Source organism: Strix uralensis, chromosome 2 (assembly GCF_047716275.1).
Source record: "Strix uralensis isolate ZFMK-TIS-50842 chromosome 2, bStrUra1, whole genome shotgun sequence".
In the NCBI taxonomy this organism is placed as follows: Eukaryota; Metazoa; Chordata; class Aves; order Strigiformes; family Strigidae; genus Strix; species Strix uralensis.
This window is the reverse complement of record NC_133973.1, coordinates 109,412,842-109,428,127: the sequence shown is the minus strand read 5'-3', so window position 1 is coordinate 109,428,127 and position 15,286 is coordinate 109,412,842. Positions and strand designations below refer to the sequence as shown.

The following is a 15,286-nucleotide window of genomic DNA, read 5'->3' as shown; positions in this document are numbered from 1 at the left end:
AAGTAATTGTTTCCTCTAAATTCTGCTTGGATACTTTAGAATATTATGTTTTTGTTTTGGTTTGGTTTTTTTTAAATTGGAGATTTAGAATTGAAAATTACACAATAACCTGTTAAAGTAATAGCTCGGATGCTTATGATCCCCAGAGTCTGAACTGTGTTAGGCCATATGTGAAGCATATGAACCAAGAAACATGATGGTAATTTAAGCACAATGAACCTGAGGCATAACACCATCATTTTCTCAAGTAATTCTCATCCATCTTTGCATTAATTGAACAAAATGAAAATTCAGTACAGCATGTAGAAAAGGGACAATTTAGAATTGAATTCTAATAGAATTTCTACAGCATGTAGAAAGGTCTTGGATTATATGAGAAAACCTGTAATACTCTATTATTCTTTGGAAGAATGCAGATGTAAAACAGCATACAATATTGAAGACTGACTTTTCTCTGGCCTATAAGTACTATATGTAAACTTAATGCAAGTTTTAGCTAGGAAATAGATAAGGCTCTTAATGCTAGGTTTCACAGATTAGCACTCTACGTCAACTTTTCTGAAATCTTATTAGTGTTAAAATATTCTACTTCAGGTTTTTATTCTACTCTTAGGATTTTATTTTGAATACTAGACTTTCCATACATGTAATATAATACTTTAGAAAGCAGAGGCTGCACAAGGTTCTAGACTGTGTTGTTTTGCCTGTAATTTAAGATGGTTTAATATTGAATTTGTCACCACAGTTGTGCATGACATTTCACAATGTAGAGAGTATGAGATTAGAATATTGCTGTTATTTGATTATTTTTTTTTCTAAATGGACTTTGAAAACTGTTGTTCTAGCCAAACAACACAGTATCCTCATGACATGCGTTAGTCTGATGAATAAGTCTCTTTCCAGCTCTCATGTCATTGCAGTATCTGACTACCCTTCTTTTCTGCCTTGGATGTCCACTTCTGTAATAGGCAGTGCAGCTCCTGAATGAATAATCCTCTGGGCCAGAATCCAGACCAGAATCTTCAAAGTTACTTTAATGTGGAGATCACCAAGCCCATGTCCTGCATATCAACTTCAGAGGGAATACTGTAAAGGTTAAATCAGTGAAGTTCAGGTCAGGTGTGCTAAGGAGAATGAGTTTTCAATACTCCGTGCAGCATTGTTGATCCTTAAGACATCTGAATTTAGTTTGCTAGCTTTTAAGACCACTATAAGCCTGAGCAATCTGAAATATACAATAGCATGTTTTCTTTCTCCTTTGGCTTTTCTTTCAATCTCTGAGATTTAAACAAACTCCATAAAGCCTGAAAGATCGCTATAACAAAACAGCTCCTTCAGTAACTACTGAGGAGGCCAAGACAGCCAGCTAAGACAGAAATGGCTTACTTTTTGTCAGGTAATGTTAAAGGAAATATATCCTACCATAGCATGGTCACTTACTCCCATGTCAAGCCACATCCCCCAAATGAAATATTACCTTGGCTTAGCAGTGGAGTAAATGACTACAGGGAGTTGTGTCCTGTGGGCTATGGTTCTACTCTTTATCAGAAAAGTTCATGGGGTTTTCTCTTCTCTTGTCACAGCTGCTGATGAAAGCATCCAAGTGGGTGCCCACCGACAGTTCCTAACGCGGTCCACGTGCAAGCTAAACATGGTCACTGGGAAACGGTACCTCCTCATGGGGAAAGATGGGCAAACGGTTGATTGCAACAACAAGTAAGTGCAATGGTTTCTGAGAAGCAGTGGCTGCTATCGTGGACCATGAATCCAGAGGTTACTCAAACTATTAGAATACCTCCAGAAAGCAAAAGGAGGGCCAAATTTCTTAGGGACTGATTCTGTCGGCATCACTAAAATGTGAAGAGTAACTTAACTAACAGTAGGCAAAAGGCAAGCTGTGCGGAAGAGCTGAGCCACCCAAATCCATCGGCTCATCTATCCGTGCAGAGCCTGGTTCCCACACTTTTCGGAATCAAAATCTGGCCCTCACTTCACTGGGTTAAAAACTTACAGCTAGAAAAGAAGAATAGGAAACACTCCACAGTTCCATCTACTGCAAAAGCCTTACACAAGTCCTGTGTTTGCAAAAGAAATGGGTGGGACTGTGGCTAAAAACAGCTCTCAAAGCTTCTGTTACTTCATGCATGCAAATACATCATTCTTCTCATTCCTCATTGGGAATTTATCTTCTCATTTCTCAAGGGAATTATCTGGTGAGGAATTCAGTATGACTATTAAGTATTTAGTGAGGAAGCCATCTTAAATGTTTAATTTTGCTGCGCAGAACTGGAGAAAGTTAATACCTTTGAAAGCTTGTCGGAGGGAGACCTTCTCAATCGAATTGTAAACACCACTTCCTAAAACTTTAAAAGGTCCCCTCTCTCCATCTCTGTAGGACACCAATGTGAGTGCTTAAGTCAGGGGGCCTTCTTCAACAGATGCCTGCTAAAGACCAAAGACTCCAAGCAGAGTTGTAACCTCTAAAGTCTTCTCCAGCCCAGTCATAAAATGCCAGAAGCTACATGGTCCCTCACCACAGAAAATAAGGAAACATTTTGAGATACTCTGTTGAATCTAAACGCTCCTTCACCATGTCTCATTGGTGTTTATGGGGGCTTTTTGTGCCTCCCCAGAAAACTCAAATAGAAACTTAGCCCAAGCTTACCTGGTGTAACTCAAAACACTAGTATGGCCAGGTTTGTCCCAGCAAGTTTCAGGCAAGTTTCTTGGCTAGTATAATTCCTCCTAATCTCAGAGATGCCTTGGTGGAGGGATGCAGCCCCACGAGGTTTACACTTCCCTGTTGCTGCAGGTCAGCAGTAGTGACTCATGTCTTTTACCTGTCCCACTTGCACTCAGGATGCAGTACTTCCTTGATGCACAAGCCTGGGTAGAGAAAATTCCAGAAGACAGCGAGTGCCGCACCACCCTGCACAGGCAAGCCTGTGCTCACCTGCAGGACTTCATGAACACGCCTGACAGCCTGTGCCTCTTCTGAACGATCGCTCTGCTCCCCACATCCTACCCGTGTGACTGCAACTCAGCTCCTTCCTGAATTTTTCTTGCAAAGTCTGTACGTCAGAGTGGCACCTGAAACATTGCAGAGCTGCTTCTCTTGCTATCTGTTTTGCTGATTGGAGTATCTTCTTGTAGGTGTATGTATGGGGGGTGGGGGGGGTGGGGGGTATAATATAACAAAAATTGCAGTTACTCTACTAGTTATTGTGTTTATTGTCCCTGACACTGATGAAGAGAGAGCAAGAATTTGTCTCCCTGATCCGTTATACAACAATGCAACTATCCTGCATGGGATCAAATGAAAAAATACTGTGCTTACATAGCTGCAGTCATTGTCACTAAACTTTAAAAGGCCAAGAAATTTGCATGGGTCAGAAAGAAGACTGGGCATTCCTGGGCTTACCAAGTACAGCCTGTGTTACACTGCTGCTAAAAGAAAAGAGATACTACCACTCAGACTTCAACACAGTGAATTTCTGATTTTATGTGTGAGTTCTCATGTAGGGGACAAAATGACCCTGGCTCATACCACAGCAGATTCCCATATGCACTTCTGAAGAGGGAAGTGGGACTGGCCCAGCATCAGGGATGTGCAACTGGACTGGATGTGTCCTGTGCCTGACCCAAGACTCCTGCATGGGCTAGTTAGTGCTGGTAGCTCACTGAGGGCACAGAATTGCTTTTTAATTGCACTTTGTAGTAATGTGTCTTTCAAGATTTTCTTTTTTTAGAGTTTAATTAATTTGCATTACTTTTAAAAAAACCTGATGCAATCTGTGGTTGCATTTTTCTAAAGCATTTCTGCTTCTCTGGCTATGCAAATGGTTCTGTAGTGGAGATGCAATATTTGTCAGAGAAAGGTAGGAGTTTTGCTGCCACAGTTATAAAGGCTTCCACAAATGGACAATAAAAAATAACCCCCGAACTCAAAACCTCTCTTTTCTTAGGATAAGAAAAAGTCTGTAGAAAATGATTTGATAACACTGATAAGTAGGTGACTTGCAAATAAAGGTTTTACTTCTTTAGTTTGCCAGCAAAATGCCATTTGGCAGTTTGACTGAAGCAGAAAAAACGCTGCATTAAAAAGCTGTGTTTGTTGAACAGGTCACCATCCTCAGATGCTCACACCACTGTCTTCATGCCAGCAGCTACTGAGTGCAAAAATTTGCCACCTGGACAGCTTGTGTTACATTGCACTAAAAGTAAGAGGGCCTGTAGCAACAATATGATAATTAGTAGGTCCATGTTGATCTGGTTAATCTGGAGTCAAATGACCCTACTGGATAGGAGGGGCAGCACTGAGCCTTGTGTGGAGAAGACCCTACACATCAGCAACACCTACCAGAACACCTACTCCACAATAGTCTTCAGATTCATAGCAGACAGCCCATCACTGCGTGCCAGCAATGTGAACTGCCCAGCTCTATTTGAAGGCTGTAAACTCGGGTATAATGGCAGCTGAACTCAGATATCAGCCATGTCCCCTGCTCAGCTGCCAGGCATTGCATGGGTGGAGGGTGGGGAAGGCTATTTTATGAAAACTTGCACTACTGCTTCATGCCATCTGCATGGGAGGATAAGAAAACTCCTGAAAGTGTGAAGACAGACACTTAAATTAACATAGGACAATTTGTTTTCCTCAAGGTTTGCCCCAGCTTTCAGATTTAAGAAATGAGACCATAATGCATGGGCATATATTCTCTTCCTTTTATTACTGAGTTTATAGAAATGTCAGTGCTATGGCAAAATTCAGCTGAGGTCAGTAAAGCAAGTACTAATTTTTACTCATATAAGATAAAGAATAGGCTGTTCCACTGACATACCAATTATCCAGTAATTCTGCTAATAGTTATGAAAGAATACCTCTAAGGTTAGGGGCCAAATCCTTCTTTCCACTCCACATGACTTGAGTTAAATACCAGCATCTGACCCTTTTGCTGTGTGGAGTACATCAAGAGCTCAGAGGTTCTTGCTTAGCAGACAGTTCACCAAATAATTGCTACACTCAAGACTCTGTAAAATGTGGTGAAAGCATCATTAAAATTTCATATTAGGTCTAACATGCATTTTACATATTTTATTGCATTTTAAATATTTTCTTCCATTTCACTTGGAGATGAGTCTAAGCTGAAATTGCTTAGTGCCTGAACTCTGCAAATGCTGTCTCCTAATGTGGGAGCTATGTGTGGTCATTAAACTATTTTTACTCTTATTTTTGGTACAGAGGACACAAGTATGCTTCTACTTTAATTCTGGTAACCTGGAACCCCTTGTTTCCTGGGAAACCCTTTAAACCTCTGCCCAAGGAGCTAGCGTAGAACAGTCTCTATCCCCCTTTATTTTTCTGCCCCAAACTCTCAAGTATATTTATAGGGAGAGGGAAGACAATGGTGGAATTATTCTCTGCTGCCAAGGTCGTTAACGTTTGCAGGTAGCGCAGCTGAAGACCTGCTGGAGACTCAGCCAGCACCATGGAGGCCTGCTTGAGGGCTTTAGAAGCATTCATTTCTCCATCTGCTGCCACAACCTGCAAAGTAAGATAAAAGGAAATGGCATGTGACACTGCCCATAGTGGGGAAAATCCACCTTTTCAATTAGGAAGAAACAAACAGGCACTTGGATGCCTGGGACAAGGATATGGGAGCTTGGGGGTAGACATTGCTGTGGGTCTCACCTTAGCTTTTGCCTCTCGAGCAGCCTCTGCTTCGGCTGCCATCGCCCTCTGCATGGCCACAGGAATCCTGACATCTTTGATCTCCACTCGGGCCACTTTGATTCCCCACTGTTCTGTGGCACTGTCAAGGATAGCCTTAGGAACAAACACACAACGCACCATGAAGAGCACAGTGATGGCAGAGAGAAAATCACACAATGTAACCTGCCACTTGGACAGAAGGAAAGGGAGCGTGCAAACCTGCATGACAGAAAGACAGAGCCCTCCAGGGGCACTAACGTCCAACACGGTGTGCATACGGTGGGTACTGCAACCTTATGAAATTTGCTGATCAACACCAGTGTTTCCTGTGTGGCTTCTCTATGACCTTCTAAATTATGATCCCCATCCTTTCTTTAGGTGGGTACTTACCAAACTTCTCCCTCTTACAAAGTAATACTACAGCAACTTCCTAAAACACCACAACGCTGTAAAAGGACCCTGTGGGTAAAAGACACAGCACAGCCCTGCAGCTCTTCTGTGTTCAGGCTCCTGGGTGCTACTGCAATCCACATCACCACCATGGCTCTGCCCATGGCCACTCTCCTGGCTGGAGAGGGGCTCAATCTCTCTTTGATTTGACCATGCCTCACCTCTGACTGAAAAGACTAAATCAGATGTTGGATTTCTTCTCCTTAGCTGCCAAAATAAAAAACCAAAACAGATGGCATTTTAAAGCATAAAACAACTCGTTCCATACTCTTAGTTGTTATGACAGGAGATACGAGCTTTGCCTTGACTAAACCTCAATCAAGGGTCTGCTCAAGATAGAGCTGCCCACGAGCACCAGACTTCTTTCTCACCACTTGCTGCAGCCTCTGTGCAAAGACTAAACTGATTTATTCAGGTCACTGGATAATTTTGAACCTTTGTTGCTTTTTGTTAGGAAATAACTCTTCTGCAAGAACCTGGGGAAATACCTTTGGAATAACTCTTTCTGACTCTTAAGCAATAAGATGTATAAAGAAAACATAAAGGAAAATTTTGTTATCATTGTTGAAGAAAGAAAGAGAGGTTATTTCTAATTTTCTACTCCCCAGAACACATCTCCATGCTTGTCAGTGAATTTTGAGAGCCAGATTTACCTGGATACTGTGTGCAATCTCCTCACGACCTGCCAGGAGCTGAGCCAAGCTCTGTGTACCCAGAACGTTTCTCAGGGTTGTCTGTGCCAAGAGGAAGGTAGCTGAGTGGACATCAGTGATGTTAGCAACAGCACTGACAGCACTGTGGATCCTGTAGTACACCACCCCATCAACTTGGGTAGTAACGGCATCTTTCGTGAGAATCTGCGTTTGAGAAATGTACAGAATTAGAGAAGGATCCAATAACACATCATTTGCCAAGGAAAGGCAATAATTTTTTATCCCTTTAGTGAGGAAAAGGCCCTGATAATTCAAAGAAACTAAGAATTTATTTGGGGTTCTTTGCCATTCCCCTGAGAATTCAAGGAAGTTATCCAGCACCACCAAAGTTTAAAATGAGTCAAAATGTTGTACATATAACCTTTAAACAACAGTTTCTATAATAAGTGAATCTAATAATTTGAATTAATTTCTTCTGCAATAATAAATGATGGTTATCCTCTTCCTTTCTTGTAGAAAGGCCATTAATGATTTTATACATTGCATGTAGTTTGGAAGATCTGTGCTACTTCCCCTAAACAATGTATTTGTAAGAAACACCAGCAAATTAAAACAAAAATGCAAAGCAAAGTGCAAGAAATTGTGAGAAGAACCCCTGAAAAATATTGAAGTATTCATAGAGGAGTTGTGAGCACTGACGATGCTCCACTACCTCTTCCCTCCTCAGCGTCTTTTGCCTGCAAGTAAATGCTTCACAGAAGCCCTGCCAAAAGCTGCTAAGCCTTGTACAGCACAAGTACTGCAACCATCTTCCTTCTAGTCTCCCGTTTCACGGGAGACATTTTTCATTCCACCACATGCATCCATCCCTGCAACCTGCGCTCTGAGAAAAGGCTCTTTGTGATTACAGAAAGATAATGGTCCAAGAAACAACTCCTGGGGAACATAACGGGCAATCCTGGGGCCAAAGGGGTCCTGGGCCCATCTCTTTCCCCTCTGCTCTTTGTGTAAGGAAGGGGACAGCATGTCAACTCCATGAGCAGAAGCATTGTACGGCAGTAGGGCTGGGGCCACATGGAGCAAAAACTTTATCAGGATGACAGGAATTGCTCAGCAACTGATTCTTCACATTAAATTATTCAATCAATGTTTGTCATCAGAATGCCTAAAGATATGCCCCTCCATTTCTGCTTCAATGTGAGTTTTGTGGACATCTGCTAATTCCTGTTAATTTAAGGAGATTTGTTACCCATACATAATTTGCCTTTTCAGACACACATAGAGTGTGCATACCTTCAAGCAGCAACTACATCAGTGAAAGCTTTTTTGAATGGCGAGCTGCAAGCCAGATCCAGTTTTATTTAGACATTCATTTCTGGATATCTTACACTAGTCTATTGATTCATTTCCATGTATATATACCATTGGGAATTTTTTAGCCTCTCCTCTCTTATCCTCTCTGTCTTCCATTTGGAGTTCTACCCCCCTGTCTCTTATCATTTATCTCACAGTTCTGAACATCAGCAAGAGGAGTTTGCTTGGCCTGCAACAATGCATGTGCAGGTTTTCCTAAGTAAAAGTTGCTTTGTAAGCAGTTTGAAAGTCAGAATACACAGCAAATAAGCTAAATTTTATATGGTAGTTCACAGCTGCAAGATTATAAAACACCTGCATTATTTTTGATTGTGAATCAACTCTATCTCTTATTTCTATCTTAGATGGCTGCTAGAGAATAGTTACCTCTTGTGGAGGAATGTTACAGGTAACTGTTCTAAGATCAACCTTGACAAACATATCTGTACATGGAAGTACGAGGATCAAACCTGAAAAATAAAAATAATTAGATGAAATACTTCTGAAAGCTAAGTCTAGAACCATGTATCCTGTACAAAGCAAACAGATAGAAATATCCTCAGGGCCGGGAATGAGCCCATCTTATTACTATAGTTGTCCTTTCTGCTACAGGAGGTGATGACAGTGATATTTTGCATTTTCAAATAAGAGAGGGAAACACAGATATATGCAAATAATGTGAATTTATTAGAGCTTAATGACCTAGGGCTCTGGACTAGGAATGGGCAGATTCCAGTTCTGCTCTCAAATCTGTCATGAGACCTGGCAAAAATTCCTTCCATGGCTTTGTTTAGTTTCCCCTCCTTGGATCATAAGCATTTATGGTACAGTATGTGTGTCCCCAGGAAAGACATCTCCCAGGTCGTGATTCCTGCACCACCTGTAGGCTCCCACATGAGGAATGTTGTCCCAAGATCTGACCTGTCCTGTGAAGGAGTCCCCACTCTCCCTTCACTGGAGAGGGAGACTTGACGTAACTATTCTTCTAATCTCAACACCTTGCTTAGGTGCCCATAGCCACGCAGGAGAGCTCTGAACCTGCTCTAGCTGCTCTTTGGACCACATGGCTATTATTCAAGAGGAAGGACAGAACATGAAAAGGATTTTTTTCCTCTTATTTCAACTTCCAGTTTGCCCAGTTCCATTGCACAGAGGTGGTAACTGCACCAATGTAAATACCTCATGTTGTTGGGTTTGGTTTGTATTTGTGATTTGTAACCTGATCCTAGGTGACTGTAACAAACTCTGTATAGCTGCACAGTGCCCCTGCCCTGTCCCATTTACCATTTTCAGAGCAGAAGACAGCTAAAGAGCTGGCAGCAACAAGCGGTGTTGGAAGTGAGGTACAGGGAGGGTGGCCACAGACACTCAAAAGAGTCTGAAACCTGAAGGCTGTATTTAAACCTCCCTGGTCCTCCACCAGTGCCTACAGCATGAGCTCAACCTTCTGTTGACAACCTACTCAACAGCAAAGCTGTACCTGGTATCAAGGTCATCAACCTTCTGTGTTGTGCTGTGACAGGGGAGTGGCTCTTTCTCTTCAGAAAAACAGCCTGCAGGTAAAGGAACTGCAGCAGAGAGGACCATCTCGTACCCCCCATGCCAGGAGAAGGATTTCATGGACCTCTGCAATTCTCTATGTGGTTAGAGTGCATTGTAATAAAACAAAGACAGTGCATCTTAATGGAATAAAACTGCATGCATTCACCTGGTCCCCTTGCTTTCTTAGACAGTATACGTCCCAGCCGAAATACAACAGCACGTTCATATTCTCTGATAACCTAGGAAAATATTTTAAATTTAGAATTTTACAACTAATTCTATTCCCACATTCTGATTTTTTTAATCTTTGGCATCCATATTAAATGTGAAAAAAGTACAAATAATATAGGAACCAACAAAGCTGCAAATCACCAGGCATCTTATGCCTTCTTCTCACCTCATCCTATGCTGGAAAAACTCAGACCCTGGCCCTGGCCCTGCAAACAGGTTACAAAACAGATCAAATATGAAAGAACTGCCACTGATCTAATGAGGCTACCCACAATTCCCTCAACATCAGCGCTACACTCAGAGGAGCTGTGCAAAGTATATCTCACCTCAGATGACCTAGCTAACTACTTTGGTTAGTATATCATTAGAACTACTCAAGGCCTGGTATTCAGGGCAATCACCCTGGTAACTCACCCCTAAAAATTGCTTTAAATTAATCATATTATGCCCATGTAGTGAAGGGGCATTTTGTGGGTTTAGGTTATATAGTCACTCAATGCAGGGATCCGTAGTCCCATGGACTTAAGTTAATCACTATTGCTGGCAGTATGAAATATGAGTTCTTCAGAAAAGTTTGTAGATTTATTCTCCCAGTGTTGTAAAGCAGGGAAGTTTAACTGGTGATGGAAATTGAGAATGGAAGAAACTAAATTAGTAAGTTGTGGAGATATAGAAAGTCAGTGAAGGAACATGGATCTTGGTCCCAGACCACATCTTCACTACAAGCCCTTATGACTTCCTAAAAGTGGATGTGAAGTGTCATAACAAAATCAATAAATCAATAAACATAAGTAACAGCGATGATAATAGAGTGTTGTTTATGTGCCTCAAATCCCACTAGCTTACCTTGATACATGTCCAGATAGAAATAGGAAAGGTAATAAGCACCAGGAGGAATGAAAAGGAAACCAGGATCCAGCCACAGACACCAATTCCTTCCCGCCTGTCAGCTATTAAAAAAAAAAAAAAAGAAGAGCAATGAATGCAAATTTTGAAAAGAGATATCCAAGGGATGTAGATCTAGCCCAGAGCAATCATGATGGACTGCAAAGTCCACAGAGACTCACTCCCTCTTCCTCACTCCCATCACTCACTGAAAGCTGTAAAACACCTAACCAAACATCCAACCTTATGGCCCTTCTGCCCCAAAGGTTAAAAGGTTCAGAAAGTACATTTTGCAACAGGAAAGGAAGTGGAAAGATAAAAGGCATTGCCAAAGCTGGAGGCTGTGAATGAGAAATAAAACATTGGGTGGAGTACCAATGGATATGAATCTCTGTCAGCGCGCCATGGATGGGGCAAAAGATTTCGTTTGTATGAAACAGGTAATAAGGAAAATGAGGGGAGCTGCTGTCTTTAGATAAACGTTTTAAGGCATATTGATGGACCAGTTCATCCACTGGACCAGAAGTTTCAAAATCAGTGCCTGTCAAAATGCACGTCCATGCATTTTGAGCAGTTCTCACTGTGTTCAGCTCATCCCATCCCAAAATTTCATTATAATGAAATTTCATTATTTCATTATAATGAAATCAAAATACATCAAAATAATTTCATTATTTTAGTGCCTGAAGGGAAGGCAGTGGTGAGTTGTTGTTCAAGTACTAAAAGTTTGGGAGGCTCTTTGTAAGGGAAATGTGATCAAGGAGCTGTTGCTCTTTGAAGAGCAGTTGGAGCTGCTGAGGTCCTCACAGAAGCAACTCGGAAGAGGGAAAGGAGTGAAACAGGCCAGTCCTGCCACCAGGACAGAGTGCTGCAAGGTCAGCTGAATTCTGCTAAATACAGAAACGCCTTGGATCAGGAGAGTCACGAGAAAAGCAGAAGCATCAGGGATGCAGGCTGGGCTAGCCCCAAGGGCTGCCCAGCTGCCAGGTTTGGGGCAGAAGAGGATTTTTGCAGGCATGAGCATTAGCAGATGGGAAGATGAACACCACAGCCTGTTTCCCAACACAAGGGTAAGAGGCAGGAGAGAGGGACACAGGCTCAGAGGTCTCCTCAGAGAACCTCCCCCATGCTGATGGAAAGATGTAGCGTGCTTTGGATATGTTACTTCAAAGGTATAGGGTAGTGCTGGGAATTTCTGACATCAAATAAAATTTACACGCAGCTAGAAACTGATAGAGAACAATTCATTTTATACTTTGTGAGAAAAAACCTGTCACCGCAGTGAAACAGCGTGAGGCTACCTGATCTGTAAGGCACAAGCTAACAGACCAGCAGAGCAGGACTGGACTGACAGGTTTGTCAGAAAACCCCCAGCAACCCCGGAGGAGGAGACACAACACAGCCCTGCTGCAGCTCCTTCCTCTCTTGGGTACCTCCGTGCATAGCTGGACTGCACCTGCAGGCAATGTTAACTGCAAACCTGGGTGTTACAACCAAGCCGTTTGCTGCTTGCAGTTTTGCACATCCTACTTCTGAGGTCCCTGCTGCAGATTTAATCACTCACATGTAAATACATTTGCGTCTAAAAGGGCCAAGTTTCAGGCCTCCCTGAGAGCTGGGCACAGAATTGCTGCACCAGGAGTCCACCTTTTCTCCTGATCCTTTCCAACAAACAGTAATTTGAAATCCTTGGGTGTTTCATGAGGTATCATCAGTCATTCTGCAGTCAGTGCTAGGAATGATTTGAGGAGCTCCCCTGAGTAAATTACCATGCAAACCTTAAGGCTATGTGTATGAAGGAAGGACTTTCAAGATTTAATGTGAAAATCTTTAACGCTTTCACTGCTGCTTGTTTGCCACACAGTGTACTTCACGTTAAACTAGTGGTGTGTCAGGCTACAACAGGTATGTGAAGTACCAGCAGTTAAACATCTTTTAATCAGTAGAAAGAGATCAAGGTAACTCATGGAATGGGCATCATTCACAATTCTTAATCTGAAACTTGGGGAAATTAATAATGAAAGGATGTTTTGTTCAGCAGAACTCAACATTTTGCATGCTCTTTATTTCATCTAAATGATTATCTTACAGAAAAATGTCTGAATATCTCTTTCTCCAGTGCCAAACCCAGCTATGAAGAACCTCCTCAAAAGCAATTGTGGATTGTAATGTTATCTGCCATCACCCACCTGAGACCACTATGAAGATGGCTGGTAGGAATGACACAATCCACAGTCAGGGGGGAATGGCTGGGAACAAATGCCCACACTCTGCAGATTGATATTTCAGCAGCTGAGAGGAGGTAGGGGGTCAAGATATCACTTATCACCGCTATGGGCAAAAAGCACACATCCAAAACTTGACAAAGTACAACTGAATGCTTCTCCATGAGAACTGTCCTAGAGATCCTGATGCCAGCAAAAACATAGATTCCAATGACAAAAGCAGGATATGAAAGTATGCCTTCTTAATAGTGAATCCAGACCTAGCTCCCCAAAAACCACCACAAATGTTCTCTGATTACCCCGAAGTTTCAAACCATTTAACCACAAGACAAATGGAAGATTCTAGAAAAACGCAATAGTAAAGAATAAGGATCAGTCACAACACAACATACCAGTGACCTGGTTTTGCCATACTTGTACATGGATTACAATCGTCATAACTACCAAAAAACCTCAATTGGGTCTACAGTCCAGAGCAAACCAAGAGTGACAACACACTGCAAAATGTGAGAGCTCATCAATCAGCAGTTGTGAAAAAAGCTCTAGGACACTCATAAGATTCACTGTTTTTTCTTGATACACACATCATGGTACATCATGAACACACTTGATACAGAAAATCATGATGCAGGTGTCAAACTTGAAAAGCAAATTAAAAGCTCATGTCCAAGTTGTCTTGTGAGGAATATAAAGAACTGCAGGCAAAAATCACCCATCTCCTACGGCAATAAAGAGGTGGAGTAGACTCAGCCTCTTATAACCACTAGATACCCTCCTGCTTTCTACAAGCACCCAAATCAATCTAGTCAAGATTCGTCCTTGTCCCACCGCACTATTCAGACACTCTGGCACTCATGGCCAGACACAACGGTGAAAACAGCATGCATTGCCAGTAACAACTTGGTTTGGCATCAGTCCCCTTGCTTGAAGAGAGCACCAGGTGTTCATCACACAAGTCCAAACAGATCAAGTGTCTTTTTGGGGCTGAAGAATTTTTCTACCTTCCCTAACTCATACTTTTCCCTTTGCACCCCATCCCTACATACAGAAGTGTATCAATAGCTGAATCAGTCATTTTAGTCCCTGGGGCCATTTTGCCAGAAGGTAGATACTGACATGGTGGCAGGACAGTATGAAGTGATTTGTTCTGTCACTCACAGTGGCACATTCTGAATTTTCATCTCCAGCCTATGTGGGAGATGTGATGAATGCCTGGGATCAAACATACTTTGTTTGGTTAGTTTTGCTGCTTTTTATTGTTATTGAGAAAAACACACACACACACACACACACAAAACAAGGCTTACCAATTAGATGCTCCATGTTGTTTTTCTTGGGTGACTCTCTCTGGGGATCCATCCCATTCGAGGGAAACTCTGATCCCCTTACAGATGAGACAGCAGCATACCTTGAAACTGCACAGTGCTCATGCAAAGCACTGAAGAGAGGCAGGGTGAGAGAAGAAATCCCCACTTGTATGAGAGCCCTCTGGGAGTCAGTTACCCTGGTAAGGAGGGTATGGTTACAAAAACAAAGTCTTGTGGATCAGGGTTGTCTCTGATGTAACTCTGTGGTATTCTGTAGCTGTCGTCTGGCTGGGGAGGCACTTGGCCCAGCTGGTTTTACACCCCACAAAATCCAAGCTAGAAATTATTTCTATGAATCAGTAATATCTGTCATCAGAGAGAAAAAACAAGAACAAGACAAGACAGAAAGAGAAGATAAAAACAAGTCCTGTGAGGAGCACCTGAGAGAACTCAGGTTGTTTAGCCTGAAGAAAAGGAGGCTCCGAGGAGACCTTATCACTCTCTACAACTATCTGAAAGGAGTTTGTAGCAAGGTGGGGGTCGGTCTCTTCTCCCAAGTAACAAGTGCTAGGATGAGAGGAAATGTGCCAGAGGAGGTTTAGATTGGGTGTCACGAGAAGTTTCTTCACTAAAAGGATTATCAAGCACTGGAACAGGCTGCCAAGGCAGATAGTTTAGTCACCATCCCTGGAAGGTATTTAAAAGACGTGTAGATGTGGCACTTAGGAACATGGTTTAGTGGTGGACTTGGCAGTGTTAGCTTAATGGTTGGACTCAATGATCTTAAGGTCTTTTCCAATCTAAATGATTTTATGATTTTACGAAGCCAGAGGGCAGACTGAGTACTGCTCCTCCACTGTACACCTCTTAATATTACAGGGGTCATCCACTGTCCAGATCTAAAACACTGGCAACATAAATAATCCT

At 42.2% G+C, this 15,286-nt stretch overlaps 2 protein-coding genes across 2 annotated transcripts in view; one reads left to right on the top strand and one right to left on the bottom strand.

Annotated features, from left to right (window-relative positions):
* The window catches only part of LOC141939650 (complement C4-A-like), a 51,368-nt gene extending 47,418 nt beyond the window's left edge, over positions 1-3,950 (top strand). Inside the window, exons 42-43 of the mRNA XM_074859781.1 lie at positions 1,584-1,716; positions 2,860-3,950. Of these exons, the coding sequence (XP_074715882.1) occupies positions 1,584-1,716; positions 2,860-2,998 (272 nt within the window). The 3' untranslated portion in view covers positions 2,999-3,950. The remainder of the gene's footprint in view (positions 1-1,583; positions 1,717-2,859) is intronic.
* A 1,347-nt stretch (positions 3,951-5,297) lies between these two features.
* STOML3 (stomatin like 3) lies at positions 5,298-14,411 on the bottom strand. The gene is made up of 7 exons (XM_074859782.1): positions 14,360-14,411; positions 10,789-10,892; positions 9,878-9,950; positions 8,557-8,639; positions 6,817-7,020; positions 5,693-5,827; positions 5,298-5,545 (listed from the first exon to the last, which is right to left on the bottom strand). Exons 1-7 carry the CDS (start codon positions 14,409-14,411, stop codon positions 5,345-5,347), a joined length of 852 nt encoding a protein of 283 aa, XP_074715883.1. The 3' UTR covers positions 5,298-5,344.
* Between the last annotated feature and the right edge of the window lie 875 nt (positions 14,412-15,286).

Coding starts and splice junctions, on each gene's coding strand:
- STOML3 (XM_074859782.1), bottom strand. CDS start 14,411: ATGGATCCCCAGAGAGAGTCACCCAAGAAAAACAACATGGAGCATCTA. Junction 7,021..8,556: donor GTAACATTCCTCCACAAGAG/GTAACTATTCTC, acceptor TCTCAAACGCAG/ATTCTCACGAAAGATGCCGT. Junction 5,828..6,816: donor AGATTGCACACAGTATCCAG/GTAAATCTGGCT, acceptor TTTGTTCCTAAG/GCTATCCTTGACAGTGCCAC.